The sequence below is a fragment of the Ammospiza caudacuta genome, chromosome 6 (assembly GCF_027887145.1).
Source record: "Ammospiza caudacuta isolate bAmmCau1 chromosome 6, bAmmCau1.pri, whole genome shotgun sequence".
In the NCBI taxonomy this organism is placed as follows: domain Eukaryota; kingdom Metazoa; phylum Chordata; class Aves; order Passeriformes; family Passerellidae; genus Ammospiza; species Ammospiza caudacuta.
Genome location: NC_080598.1, coordinates 51,931,692 through 51,946,654, shown reverse-complemented (window position 1 = coordinate 51,946,654; position 14,963 = coordinate 51,931,692). Strand labels below are relative to the sequence as shown.

The 14,963-nt window shown below is 35.5% G+C and overlaps 1 protein-coding gene across 1 annotated transcript in view; it reads left to right on the top strand.

The window, feature by feature from the left end:
• ATG2B (autophagy related 2B) overlaps positions 1-14,963 on the top strand; it is a 46,176-nt gene that overhangs the window by 14,871 nt on the left and 16,342 nt on the right. Inside the window, exons 14-30 of the mRNA XM_058806266.1 lie at positions 103-291; positions 1,557-1,830; positions 2,921-3,026; positions 4,056-4,248; positions 4,404-4,546; positions 5,616-5,773; positions 6,005-6,177; positions 6,483-6,633; positions 7,465-7,664; positions 8,463-8,543; positions 10,202-10,308; positions 10,569-10,661; positions 11,468-11,538; positions 12,507-12,583; positions 12,818-12,988; positions 13,473-13,614; positions 14,396-14,598. Of these exons, the coding sequence (XP_058662249.1) occupies positions 103-291; positions 1,557-1,830; positions 2,921-3,026; positions 4,056-4,248; positions 4,404-4,546; positions 5,616-5,773; positions 6,005-6,177; positions 6,483-6,633; positions 7,465-7,664; positions 8,463-8,543; positions 10,202-10,308; positions 10,569-10,661; positions 11,468-11,538; positions 12,507-12,583; positions 12,818-12,988; positions 13,473-13,614; positions 14,396-14,598 (2,532 nt within the window). The remainder of the gene's footprint in view (positions 1-102; positions 292-1,556; positions 1,831-2,920; positions 3,027-4,055; positions 4,249-4,403; positions 4,547-5,615; positions 5,774-6,004; positions 6,178-6,482; positions 6,634-7,464; positions 7,665-8,462; positions 8,544-10,201; positions 10,309-10,568; positions 10,662-11,467; positions 11,539-12,506; positions 12,584-12,817; positions 12,989-13,472; positions 13,615-14,395; positions 14,599-14,963) is intronic.

The following is a 14,963-nucleotide window of genomic DNA, read 5'->3' as shown; positions in this document are numbered from 1 at the left end:
ACAGAAACTTGACTGTAAAACAGAGTTCTTAACTCCTACTTATTATAATTTGTTTCACTGTATTGTGTTGAAGATTTTAGTGCTTTTTCTCTTTCTTTTCAGGGTAGTCAAGGGAGACTCAGCTCTGTTCCACAGAAAGCAGAGTTACAAATAAAGTTAAGTCCAGTGTTTTGTGAGCTGGATATTAGTATCGTAGACAGATTAAATTCCTTACTTCAACCCCAGAAACTAACTACAGTGGAGATGATGGCATCTCACATGTATGCTTCTTACAATAAGCACATAAGTCTGGTAAGTTTAAAGTGAAGTTGATTAATAAACTTGCTGGGTTTTTTTGCAGGAGGAAGTCAGGGTGACAGTAAGCCTGAGACTGCTAGTTCTGATTGATTTGTGGTGGCTGAAGTGCTTTTTTTTTGGTGTGAGAGGTTTTTTTTGTTTGGTAGGTTGACTGGAGTTTGTTTGGTTTTTCCCAACTTCTGACACAGATGCATTTTGCATTCAGTGATTGTGTGCTTGAAAACAGACCAAAAGACAGTGGTAGATGCTTCACAAATTGCATAAGTCCTCAGATTCCTGAAGCAAGGAGAACTGGGCAAAAAAGAATAATCTTGACTGATTTCTCATCCCTAATCTGTCCCATCATGCTCTCCAGCAGCTGATATAAAGTATTGCTAACAATTCCACCTCTATGTTAAAATCTTTAATTGTCACAATCAGCCCAGTTGTCTCTGTGGTGTATTACCTGCTTTTGGGGTAGATGACAGAGAGAATGGGGGGCATATGCATTGCATTCTAGTGTTCTGGGACCAACAGAAAGAAAATGAAGCTTATTTGCCTTGGTTTGAGTTATCACAATAGCATTAAAACTTAAAGATTTTTCTTAAAATACTTGAGGAATGATTACCTGCATTTAACAGATTTTCTACACAGCAACAAAAATCTTCATGTAATTTTATTGCTGCATTTACTGATTATGGAAAAATCAGCTTTCAAAATGATTTAAGAGACTCCTAAAATTGTAAAACATCAATTATTTCTGTAAATATAATTGTCTTGCTATTTTGATTCCTTTCAATGATCAGCAAAAGGGGGAGGGTATGAAGGACCTGAAAGGGACAGGAGCTGGGCACCCTGACTTCTTGAAAGGGACAAATACACATGATAGTAATTCCTACTTTTTCAACCGTTTTTAAACAAGTGTCTAAGACATGGTATTTCTGAACTGCAGCTGAATATTGTTTGGTACTTTCACTATCTAATTTTGGAGGAAAAATAATTGCAAAAATAGCAGGTTTTTTTAAAGATTGCTAATCTCTGCAAAAACTTGACTTCTAAGTAGAATCTTCATGACACCTATAACAGAAAAATATCCTAATAACAAACGCAGTTGGTCTTGATGTGTTTTTTCTGTGATACACAAATAATATTTTTTGTTTTCAGATATTACATCATCAACAGCTTTCCCCATAGTCACTTTTAATGCTATTTTCTCTAATTCAAAGGGTTTTTTATTCACTCTGGTTTGTGTTTTGTTTTTTGTTGTTTGGTTCTTTTAGCATAAAGCCTTTGCTGAAGTTTTTCTGGATGATTCACATACTCCTGCAAACTGTAGAGTTTCAGTTCAAGTCACTGCCCCAGCATTAAAACTCTCTGTTCGCTTCCCAATACCTGATCTACGGTCAGATCAGGAAAGAGGACCATGGTTCAAGAAATCACTTCAGAAGGAGATTCTTCATCTTGAATTTACAGATTTGGAATTTAAAACTGAATTTATAGGAGGGTCAACTCCAGAACAAGTTAAATTAGAGCTTACCTTTAAAGAGCTAACTGGTAAGAATGTTAATATTCAGAAGTACTTTTTTATTTTTCTAGGTACTGTGTAGTGAGATAAAGGTCCTCTCATATGGAGTAACCCAGGGAGTGTCTTTCCACCTTAATTTTGGAGTAGATATGATATCTCTACTGTAATTTTGTGTTCTGTACTAAATGCCAATGTAAGTCCAAACAATACTACTATGAGGAGAGGCTGTGTGTCTGGTTTGGGGCTCCTCAGTAAAAGAAAGACAAGGAGCTCCCGCAGAGGGTCCAATGGAGACCTCAAAGCTAATGAGGGGTCTGGAGCATCTTTAATATGATGAGAGGCTGCAGGAGCTGGGCCAGATCAGTCTGGAGAAGACTGAGAGGGAAATCTCATAATTATGTGAATATCTCAAAGACAGGTGTCAAGAGGATGGTGCCAGACTCTTCAGTGGTGCCCAGAGACAGGACAAGGAGCAATGGCCATAAACTGAAACACAAGAAGTTTCACATTAACATGAGGAAGGACTTCCATACATTGAGGGTGGCTGAGCACTGGAACTGGTGCCCAGGGAGGTCGTGGAGTCTCCCAGGCCCACCTTGGACACACTCCTGTGTAACCTGCCCTAGGTGACCCTGCCTTGGCAGAGGGGTTGGGCTAGATAAATCCAGAGGTCCTTTTCAATCCTAAAAGTGCTGTGATGCCAGGACTGATTCCCTAAATAACTGTCATTGAAAAACTTGAATAATTTTATGCCTCTAATATCTTTCAAAGTAATAAATCTATGAGACTGATTTATATTGGCAATCTTCTCTGCTGTCTCATTTTGTGTACTTAATCAAGGCTGTGACAAAGTAGTGATGCTATAAATGTAAATGCTAGTATCTATGCATTAGAAGTGTCTGATTTTCCAACTACTGCTAGCTAAAAATAATGTGAAATAATTTTTGTTTCTAAAAGTTAATTTTTTGGAAGAAGAGATGACAAAATTTGCCTAAGTAGCTTAGTAAGTAGCATTGGCTAGTTATGCTTGTTTGACTCCAGCTTGAGGAGTGAGTGGCTGACCTGAAGTTAGCACTTGTCATTTATCTGTTAATTTCTAAAAAATTTCTTTCTATGCAGGTTCATTTGAAGAAGATAATGGAGAAACACCAGTAAAATTTTTTCAGGTGTCAGGTGGCACAGATGGAGACATAACATCATCATCAGACAATTTTGACTGGCCTCGGTAAAATAAATTTTCATGTTTTTAATGTGCATTGATTAAGTTTTTATGAAGAACAGTTGTTTTTCTAATTTTCATCCAGAATGCTTGTGTGGTAAATGATTGAAAATAATTTGCAAAGAAAGAGCATGTAACTATTAAAAAGACTCCAAGAATTTATAAAAAAACATGGAACTTCTACATTTATAATAATGCAATGTGGTTTTTATAGTACAACTTCTGTATGGACTTGAGTAAATTTCACTGAAAGTTAGATAAATGATTAGAGACTTGAAACTTTTTCCCATTTTTTTTTACTTTACCTTTTCTCCTGCATTCATGACTGAATACCAAACCACCCATCCTAGTTGAATTTTGCCTCAAAATAATATAAGGCATAAGAATAGTAAGAGTAATTACATTATGACTGAATTATTGCAGCTTATATCACATGCAAGGCAATACAATGCTTCAGACTTACTGAAGACAAGGACCTGACAGCTGAAGCATGTAATAAGATATTTAAATGAGGCAGTTTTAGATTTGCTACAGAATTTGCTGTGTACATTGTTTGCCACAAAATTCAGTGGCTTTCTGACAGTAAGTTTATGGGGACATTTTTTCTTTTATAATGGCACAAATAAAATTTTTATAACAGTGTTTACATGTATAAAGCTACACCATACAGTAGAGAATTTTTAATAGCTGTTAATGTTCTAGTGAAACAAGTTTTATTTTGAGAGAGTGCTAGATTTTTGTTAGATCACCTATATGATCACCTAATGGAGTTGAAAAAAGCAGACACTTAAGGTTTTCTTTCACCTGATGGTACCACATCCCTTTGTGTGTCTAAGTTAGTTTTTTTCTTAGTAGTATTGATTTGGGTAATAAAATACGTTATTATCTAATAAAAAAGTCCCTGGAATTTTGAGTTATTTAGTTTATGTGTATTTAAAGGCAAGCCAGTAGAACTAGTGGACATGTGACAGAGCATAAATATAAACATTTTAAGCATCTCTAATTGCTTATTCTGCTTAACTTCTCCAATGTCAGGATTGTATTGAAAATAAACCCTCTGGCTGTGCACTCTATTCTGGAAAGGATAGCAGCTGAGGAGGAAGAAGGTGATAATAACTTTCAAGAGGAAGAAGAAGGAGGGTCTCATTCTTTGAAGGATGTCTGTGATATTAGAAGACCAGAGCCTTCTCCATTTTCTTCTCGTAGGGTCATGTTTGAAAATGAAGAGGTACTACAACATTTTGTTATTGCTTTGTGCTTATGATAGAGAAAATGAATACTGTCTCACTACATGCAACTTCTGGCTTCCACTTTTGGTTTTGTTTTGGGTTTCTTTTTTTTTAGTTGTGTTTTTTTTCTTAATTATTTTCTTTTTTCTTTCAGATGGTGATGCCAGGAGATATAGTTGAAATGACTGAGTTTCAGGATAAAACAATTAGCAATTCTCATTATGTACTGGAACTCACATTACCAAACATTCACTTAACACTACCAAACAAAAGCTTTTATGAAAAACTGTACAACAGGCAAGTATAATTGTTTTGCTTGGTTATCATGACCTGTACTCTCTGTTCTGTCTCACTTTTGATAAAAGCAATTGTCTAAGCAGGTATAGCAGGAGCTCATTTGTACAGCTTATTTAAAAACACAAAGTGCTATATAAATATTTTTCCAAGTTAACATGACACCATTGTCATGGTTATGGCAGCTGACTGCTAAGAAGTGTTTGGCAGATTTTGTGAACAAAGGGTGAAGCTAAATAGACTTTGGCTCTCAGTGAACACTTTGTTCAGATCTCTGTGCAGTGTTTCATTTTGCTCTAATCTTTCTGGTTTCTTGGTTAAACAGATTTTTATACTTCAGAAACTTGCACTCAATTTTACTCTTCCCATCTAAAAATCTAGAGCTTGCAAGACAGTTAGAAAAGAAAAAACCTAATTCAGTTTTGTAAGGCTCACAAAGGTTTATGAAAATGTAGAGAAAGCAAGCCAAATTTATAGATGGGTATTCATTTATATCTGTTAGCTTGCTGTCTGAAAACCAGCAAAATACTACTAAATTGTTACTGTGCTGTGCAAATATGCGAGAGAGATTGTGATGTATTTTAGTCTCTGATAGACATTACTTCCAGTATTTTCACTTCCAAAGTGACAAAGCAGAACCTTCCATTGAATATTTTGTTGTAATACTTCTCTACTGAATGTCTTTACCCTGACAGACACACTCACTTGAAATCAAAAGAATGAATGTTTCCTGCAACTTAGTTGAAAATTGATGTGATCAAAATAGGGGTTTCTCAACTCTCCCTCCCACCTACTGAGCAAATATATACCCACTTAGAGTCTTTTGTGTCACCATCACATGTTAGACTTTGATGTGTGCATACCATTATTACAGAAGAGAAGTTACTTCCATTTTTTTATTGCTTTTACTAATGAATATATTATTGTTTTGTGCTCGTGAACTTTATTTTCTCTGTTTATGGAATCTGGAATCTGTTATATAAAGTCTGCAAAGGAATTATGCTTGACTGACTTAATAGAAAATGGGAATATAGTCATATATTTTGTGTAATGATAATGTATTTCTTCCTAGGATCAGCAATGATTTATTGTTGTGGGAACCCACAGCTCCATCTCCTGTAGAAACATTTGAAAACCTTTCTTATGGTGTTGGACTATCTGTGGCCAGCCAACTCATCAACACTTTCAGTAAAGACAGCTTCAGTCAATTTAAATCTGCAGTTCATTATGGTAATACACTTAATAAATCATCTAGAACTATAGTGCTTTAGAAGTGTAATTGGCTGAAGTGATTAAGATGTTAGTGGAAAGATTTTGTAAACTTATGGGAAAGCATAAACCAAGAAATAACGATAAGGTAGATTACTGTTTAATTGGGTAAAATAAGTGTGAAATTGAATTGCATTGCCAGTGGAGAAACAGTGACCTAGAGAATGAGTTGTACTTCATTTTGTCTATTAGATGATGAAAGTGGATCTGAGGAAGAAACGCTACAGTATTATTCCACTGTTGATCCAAACTATCGTTCACGCAGAAGGAAAAAGCTTGACTCACAGAATAAGAACTCACAGAGTTTTCTGTCTGTTCTGCTAAATGTGACACATGGATTAGTGTCAATATTCACAGATGTAAAGGTAAGGCACTGGGGCTGGAACAAGTTTTTTGTTGTTTTGACCATGGGTGGCCCCTTCATGCTGTAGATACCTATCTGAAAGGAGGTAGTGTTTTTAACAGTAACTCTATAACCTTTATACTACTCTAACTAGGCAGTAATGCAACACAATATTTTGCAAATTCTGTGTACTTTGCTTCATGTGAGAATAACTGAAATGCAAGCAGGAAAACATGTATTGGTAGCAACTGTTGTGTTAGTTTAGACTGCCTAAATTCAGCAAACTGTCAGCAAACAATAATTTTATCATTTCTCTTCTTCCTTCAGCAGGATGATGGAAATACACTGGAAGGAAAATATGGTGAATTCTGGTTTGAGTTCAACGGTGGTTCCCTTTTCAGTGTGACTAAATATGAAGGTTTTGAGGACAGACACTATGTTTGTCTCCATTCTAGCAGCCTCAATTTATATCATCAAGGTAGGGATGGGATTGAGGTGGCTTTGGGGCTAAATTTGAAATTAACTAAGCTTGAAGCTTTTTAGGAAAAGGCTGTATTTTTTTCTCTTTTCTCTCATAGTGTGTCATTTGGTACAATGAATATAATTTATTGCTAATGTTTCTAAATGCTACAGTAATGCAACTTCATTATAATTGTATTTAGTTAAAGTTTAGCTCCAACTTTCCAGACCACTGCTGGTATTTACAGATACTGTGATCCTTTGGCAAATTAGCTGTACAGCCTATTCTTTACTATGAAAATGCACTCTTCCTACATGTTACTGGTTGTTTAATTGAAAAAACTACAGGTTACCAGTGGCTGCTGTGTTTTTCCTCAGTAGCTAGTTGTCATCCACTGGTGAAGAATTTTGGCTGTGTAGTTTGTCGATGTCTGGTAACCCCCATGTAGTTAAACATTTCAAGGTTTCCCCCTCAGATGCCTGGGAATCAGTGGTGGTCATGCTTCGGTGCAAGGCGTAGTTGTTGTGTGTTGAGACATTAGCCTGGCACTAGCTCATAAAATGGAGACACATGTTCTTCATGTAACCTGTAGGAGATTTCTGTCCTTTATTTCAACTTTGCTATTTTGTTGGGCAAATAAACTCAGTTCCTAATAGACACATTGAAGATGATAGCTAGAGCTGTGGTTTTAAATGTTGGATCACCCATAACCCTCCCTTCACAGTTCTCAGTTGTGCATGACTAACTTTGGTAATTAAAATAATTTTGTAGGCATGAAGCATAAAAAGGATTTTCCTTCACACTTCATCAGTGACAGCTTTGTTAATTCATTCCAAAATGTCTTTGCAGGTTTGGTAGATGGAGTTGTCCCTTCCTCTGAAGTACAACTGCCCAGCACAATACGTCCCCATTGGTTAGAGCCTACTATTTGTTTTTCTGAAGAGGATGGTCTTAGTAGGACTACTTCAGATGGTGTAGGAGTGGATAGTCCCAGTATGCTGACTGTTGCAGTCAAAATCCAATCAGATAAAATAGAGAGCAATACAAAGGTTTGTGTCATTTGTACTTTTATAAGTTGAGTTATCTCAGTTATATGGAAGCATCTAGACATGGAGTTAGAAGGGTTACAGATGAAGAAGCCATATAGTTCGCAGACATTAATTTTCAAATTACAATGTTCTCTTAGAATCTTTGTGTGGATTATAAAATTTAAGCAGCAGCTTAATTTACTAATTCTTCCAATGCTTCACTTTGCTGATCATGCTATTTTTTACTGAATACATTTTTTGAATAGTTGACATTTTTTGTTTTTGTTGAGTTTCTGTTGTCAAAATAGGCAAGAACAACTATAGAATAACACTGCTGTTAACTAGCAGTGTCATCTAATAGGCAGCCTTTGCTTACCTATTTGGAATGGGACTGTTAAATGACAGTAGCATTCATTAGTGTGGCTGAAAGAGGACCTCTTAGCTGGCATAGTGGTGACAAACAGGTTGGTTGAGTTATCTTAAGAAAGATTCTGCAGACCAGCAAAATGTTGTGGGTGTTCAGTTGTCTCACATGTGAACTACTTTAAGGTGATACTCCTGGTACTCCTATTTCTGCTGAATCCCAGAGTGAATGTGCAGGCAGCCTTCCTTCCTACCACCACCACAAAACTGCCATTTCTGCAGTGTCCTGTTGCCAAAAGTATGATACTGTGTTATCCAGGGTTTCTGTATTGGAAGGCAGGGTTTTTCTAGACACCAGGAGATTGTTGGGTGCAGAAGGGTAACACAGTTTCATAATCTAGATGTGAAATAGTTACATGTTTCATGTAAGCCAAGTCATGCAACTTTGTTGTGCAGGAATTTCTGGTGGCTGTTGGACTGCGAGGAGCCACCCTTCAGCACCGTGTGTTGCCTTCAGGTTTAAGCTGGCATGAACAGGTCAGGCTGCTACTGTTTTCTTGATTACATCTTCAATTTCAGTCTCATTGCCTTAACTATCAAACTAAATCTTGATTGAAAATCTTGATGTTAGGCTGTGCTTTATTATCATACTCTGCTCATGAAAGTGTTGTTCTTTCTTTCCTGTTTTTCTTTGAGACCATTGACAGATGATAATCTTACTTTTAAATGATTTCTTGTCTATTCACTTGGTACTGTTCCTCCCATCATCCTAACTTTCTGTCCATTACATGTGAGGGAGGTCTTGGCAGGGTTTACTTCATTCTGTTGGGGTTTGGGTTTTGGGTTTTGTTTAAAATTCAGATTAAAAAAATCTCAGTAGTGCAATACTATTCAAGTACTTAAATAATCCTTAAGTTAAACATATCCTCAAAAGAAGCAAACTTGCAGTTTTGAAAGCATTTCTGTATTTTTCCTTTCTGCTCACTTTATCCCTCAAGTCTCATTTCGCAGTTGTATATTTCCTGTTTTGTATTGCTGAAAAAGCAGTACTTGGAGGACTTTAGGGAGGCAGTGAGCAGCAGTTTACACAAACACTTCTGAATGAGAAGGGTTGTTGTCATAGGTGTGGATGCAGAGGCAGAGCAGAGCAGAAAGGGCTGGAACCCCTTGATCTGTGTGTGTGCACAAGGCAAAACACCATTAGCACAGGAGCAGTGTCATTGCATGTCCCTGCCCCATACTGGATTACAGACAGCAACCCTTGACACTCAGTCTGCTCCTGTTCATCCTCCAGTCTGTATAATATACTGATTTTTACATGCATTGTTACTGTGTAACTTTGTGGAGCTGAACTTGGGGCTTTGGACTCTGCTGTGCCCTTATTTTCTCCTCAGTATAATATTCCCATGGTTTGTGTAGCCTGCTTTACACCATGTTGCTTCTTTGCTCTGTGAAATTTTTCTCAAGTAACATTTCCAAGTGCATCACAGGCAATCTTTTTTGGAGGGGGAGGGATCAAATAAAAATTGTCCAAAAAGGTAGTTAAAAGAAAAAATCAAAAGACTAGCAGTGATGGTATACCCCAGGCCTGGAATATTTTAAGAACTTCTATAGTGTAACATATTCAAGAGGGAACTATGACAGATGTTACAGAGGAGGATAGAAGCTATTTTTATGTGGCAGTACATGAAAAAGCTGTTTATACAATGAAGGTGCACATGGTTATGAGTGTATTTCCCATATCCAGCCCTCAAGAAAGACTTGAAGCAAGATACCTTGAGCAACGTAGAATTAGCTAAAAGTTAACTTTTCAGAGAGAGCAAGGAAAATACAAACACTGTAATAACAGCTACAAAGAGGGCTGAATAAAACTGTATTTGGGCAGTGTCTTAAAAATGCATTGTGAAGCTTTGTTACAAGGAGCCACTTGAGTGTATGTGGATTGGTCTTTTCCATACCTTTGAAGCTGCAGTTTTTATGGGGTTTTTTTGTGTTGTTTACATTCCGTGCTTCTCTCTAATAAGATATTGAGTAAGCATCTTTAAATATCTGAGGCTGTTCACACCTTTTCCTTCTACTAATCTAACATTTTATTGTCATACCTGTTAGAGATTTTTCTTTTTGCTCTTTTGTGATGTGTAGTTGTTTGTTAATTTAACAGATATTGAAGTATGAATATTTTTTGTGATTTTTAGATTTTATATTTTTTGAATATTTCTGATGAGCCTGTTTTGGGATATAGTCCTCCAGCTACAGTTACAACTTTTCATGTGCATCTGTGGAGTTGTGCTCTTGATTACAGGTAAGTAAAATGTAAGTGTGTCACTTGACACTGCAGCTGTATACTTACTCTTTAGGAATGTTCAAATTTGCATACTATAAATAATAGTTATTTAGGCACTTTTGGAAAAAATACTTAACAGACATCTTTTAACTAGAAGGAATTTAAAGTAGGATATGACTTACCTAGGTCTGGGAAGATGGAGTTAGGTAATCTGTAAGACTTTGAGTGAACTTCAGATAGGTACAGAACACTAATTTGTTTTTCCAATTTGTTATTAGGCCCTTGTTTTTGCCAGTCAGATCTCTCCTTACTGTTGAAACCTTCAGCATTTCCAGTAGTGTTGCAGTAGATAAATCCTCTTCTACTCTCAGGTATGATTTAAATTATTATGAATCATGTAAGCTCCTGTAAAACTTGTAATGCCTGTCTGCTTTTTTGACCTCAGAAGCTTTCATGTTGTATAAATGATCACACTGGTTTCCGGCTTTTGAAATACACTTTGCTCACATGAAATTCTTCTGTTTTATTAGGTTAAAGAATTTTGTTTATATATACTTTTTAGTTGGATTGCTTCCTTTAAAAACAAGCAATTCTGCATTTTTAATAAGATTGCAATGTCCTGAAATGAAGTTATGTCTATTTTATGGATTAGTGAGACCTTAAAATTTCTTATAATTTGTTACTTGGCAACAGTATTTTAATTAATTGAATATTTAATGACTAATGAAAATATCTGTAACTTCTAATAATTTTCTTGCAACTTCAGTTGAATATTCATTCTGTTTTACCTGTTCTGTTGTGAAATATCTACCAAGTTGATTATTTTTATTGATAAAACCTTTTAAGTGATCTTTGAAACAAATGTTCTGTTAACTTTATGTAGAGAAAAAAGACAGAAATAAGTGTTAAGGCTTAAGGCCTTATTTCTTATTCTAGGTAGGATCAAATATATAAATTGAAACGTAAAAAATATGTAATTAGCAATGGGGAAAATATCTTACAGTGGTTAATTGTCAATAGATTTGAAAATTATGAAAGGCTAAAGTGAAGAGTTTGAATTTAGGATATGCTTGGTATATTTGTGTTTTTAAATATTTTTTATATACTAATTTCTTTTGGCTTACTAATTGCACAGCATTTCTCTAAGCATTTTTATTTCACCTTGTTTTTGTCTCAGGATAATTTTAGATGAGGCTGCTTTGCATTTGTCTGATAAGTGCAACACTGTCATGGTGAACCTCCATAGAGGTAAGTAAGTCTTAGATGTGACTAATCAATTACAGAGCCTAAAGAAACAAAATTACAGGCATATTCAGCATACACAAAGGTTATTTAAGAAGAGGACTGAGAAGATAAGAGGCAGCAAGTAGACCATGAGAGAATAGTGCAATCTTGATAAAAATCTGAATGCTCTGGTTTGGATTTGTGAATCCAGAAGTCAGAGAATAGCACCTTGCAATTCCTCTGGTATCATGTTACAGTTTATTAATGGGTATTTGAAAAAGCCTATGTTTAAAAATCTGGAGTTTCACAGAAAGAAATTTTTGTAGAAAAGAGACCTCATGAGATATAAAAGGTTGAACTTGAAAGGTGCTATATGGCAGAGAGTTGTAGGTTCTGAAAAGAATCATACCAGCTGGATTGCCCTCATTGAAATAATAAGAACCTTTAAGGACTGAGAAACTTGAATCAATATTTACTAAATGAGTTGGAGAAATAATGAAACCTTGGGCCCACAAACGTGTATTTAGCTTAGGTAAGAGATCTCTAGTAGGGGGCACAGTAAAGGTTTGCCTGTTTTTGTTTAAATAACAAAAGAGGACAAATAAGTTATTCATGGCACTGAAAGATTAGTACAGTATGAACATGTGTTCTCTCTCACTTCAGCTAAAAACTGATAGAATGTTTAGTCATTCAGCTTCTGTGTGCCTTGGTTTCTCTAACTCACACAGATGGGATGAAGGTAAATATCTTAAAAGATTACATTGCACACAGATGTGGTAATGGGAGTGATACATTGGACTGAAATGGTTCAAGTTCTTCATTTGAGTGGATGAAACTTGAACTCTGAAAGTAATCCTCATAAAAGAAGGAAATGCAGAGATATGAAAGGCTTTGATTCCTTTACAGCTCATGCTAGTTTTAATGTGTTTAGAACTGTACATATATAGGGTTTTGCTATTTTCTTAGTAATATTTAAAATTATCATATTTCAGATTATGTTCGTGTTATGGATATGGGACTGCTGGAACTAACTATTACAACAGTAAAATCTGATTCTGAGGCAGAAAGAGTAAGTATTTAATCACTAACAAAATAAAATGTAAAATCTTCATGAGAGATTGTGATTTGAAAATTAGTTTATTGTACTTAAAATCAAAGAAGATTTTCCAGTTTACTTGTATTTTTTAACTCATTTTTTGACTAGTTAAGTAAAATAATTGAAAAATAGCTGTGTATATGTCATTTTTATGGAACTTCAGGATAATTTGAAGTTTATTGTTGTTTTTTCATTGTTGCTATCTAGACTAAACCTCGTTTTGAGCTGCACTGTTCCAGTGATGTAATCCATATCCGTACCTGCTCTGATTCGTGTGCTGCACTAATGAATCTCATCCAATATATTGCAAGTTATGGTGATTTACATCCACCTGCTAAGACAGAGGTTAAACGTGGAGTTAGCAAGCCAAAAATGAAGGTATTAGAATGGCAAAATGATAGCAGCTTAACTTTCTGATTCTTGGTAATATATTTTATTTTAATCCCTCTTCTATTTACAAATAATATGAGATTTTTGCAAAGAAATTGTATCAAGTTGTACCAATTGTATCTAATTAAAAATATATTTCAGAGTTAAAATAGTATTTTTTTCCTGTTTTGGTCACTAAACATTTCAAAACACTATGCTGTTTACCTCTTGTACTTTATTCTTATCTAAAGAAGAAAATTCCAGGACATACATGAGCTGTCCAGGTACTCTGACCTAAATACCCCGAACCATAATGTTCTAACCTACTTTATGAATGAATCACCCAGCTTGGTGTTTCAGATCACTTGAGTATTTAACAAGTTAATGTGTTTTTTCTCACAGTTTAAGAGCTGTGAAGCAAGCTGTTCTAACAAAATCTTTTTTAACATTTGCTGGTTTTGAGATGTAACTATGTATAGTTCCTCTCCTACAGGTAGAGACCTTTAGCCAGCCATCTTCCCACGGACCAGGCCTTGCTGAGTCAGAGCAGCAGATTTTACGGGATTTGATGAGTGATGCCATGGAAGAAATTGAGATTCAACAGACTGCTTCTGCCATCAAGCAAGAGTCTAATGGTGAGAATCCCCTGAAGGCATACCCCTGCATATAAAGTACAACTTTTCTGGAAAGAAAGTGGGATTGAAAGCTTTGTGTATGTAGAGATGCTGCAATAAGAATGGGAGCAGGTACTTAGGATGTCTGAAGTCTTCAAACGATGGAACAGATTCTTGCTTTTAATAATAGTAATGCAGAAGTACTTTGAGATTCTAGTCAAAAATACACATTACTGAGCTACTGAAAGCAGCAGGGAAAAAATCTGTCTCTGGGACTCTGTCAAGACCCCAAATTCTGTAGGAGTATAAGTTAGTGTGCAGGAATAAAGACCTCTCTTCTGGATGTGAGAGAGGTCCAGGAAGAAGATACAGTTTCAAGGCACAGGAAGAGCTTTTTAGCTATAAAGAATTTTTTCAATTAGCATATAAAATCAACTACCTTTTTCTATCACAGGATTATGGCTTCTGTATCATGGCTAGAGTGTAATTCAGTTTTAAATTTGATAAGGATTTTGTACTGCAAGTAGATATCCATTACTATTTCCGTGATCTCTGTTCGTTTTTTCTGTGGTAGAGGGTGAGCAGTCTCTGTGGTACTGAAAGGTTTTGATTCTGTGGTCTTACTACCAGAATAAGAAACTTGAGAATTGTATATTATTTATAGTATGAATTGATTCAAGATATAATGAGCAAATTTCCTTGATATAATTGAAGTAGCAAACATGAGTTTACTTAATTTTCATATTTCGTAAGGATTTTTCCACTGAAATATGTTTTTTCTCCACTCTCCTTCAACTCTCAGGAGTTTTAGATGACAAATCTCAAACTCAGGAGCCATCTTGCTCAGATCTCTTCCTGTTTCCAGATGAAAGTGGAAATGTCTCACAAGAGCCAAGTCCCACTTATGCTTCATTTACTCATCACCTGATAAGTGAGGCCATGGGAGATGTTCCAGCAGAAAGTGATGATTTCTGCATTCTTTTTGCACCTAAAGTTGCTGTTGCTGTAAGATCTTTGAAAATTACTAAAAAAAATCCATATATAAACTGAATTAGAGAAAAGCTTATATAAAGCCTGGGTAAATAAGATATCATAGATTTCTGTGATTGCTTAGTGATGCTTTTCTGTTTGGAGGGAATTCATGCATTGTTGCTTTTAGGAATGAGAGCAAGTATTTTCAAATAGATATGGTTTTTCTATATCTCAGCACTGTGTAATTGTTCTCTCATCTGGGTGTTACATTAAACATTGGCAGTTTTCCTGCATCTTAGTCATGTTTAATCATTGTCATATCAACTTAAAATAATGGCAAAATTACAAAAAAAAAAGTGTTAAGCAAAAACCAGCATTTATCAAAACAGCAGCTTTGC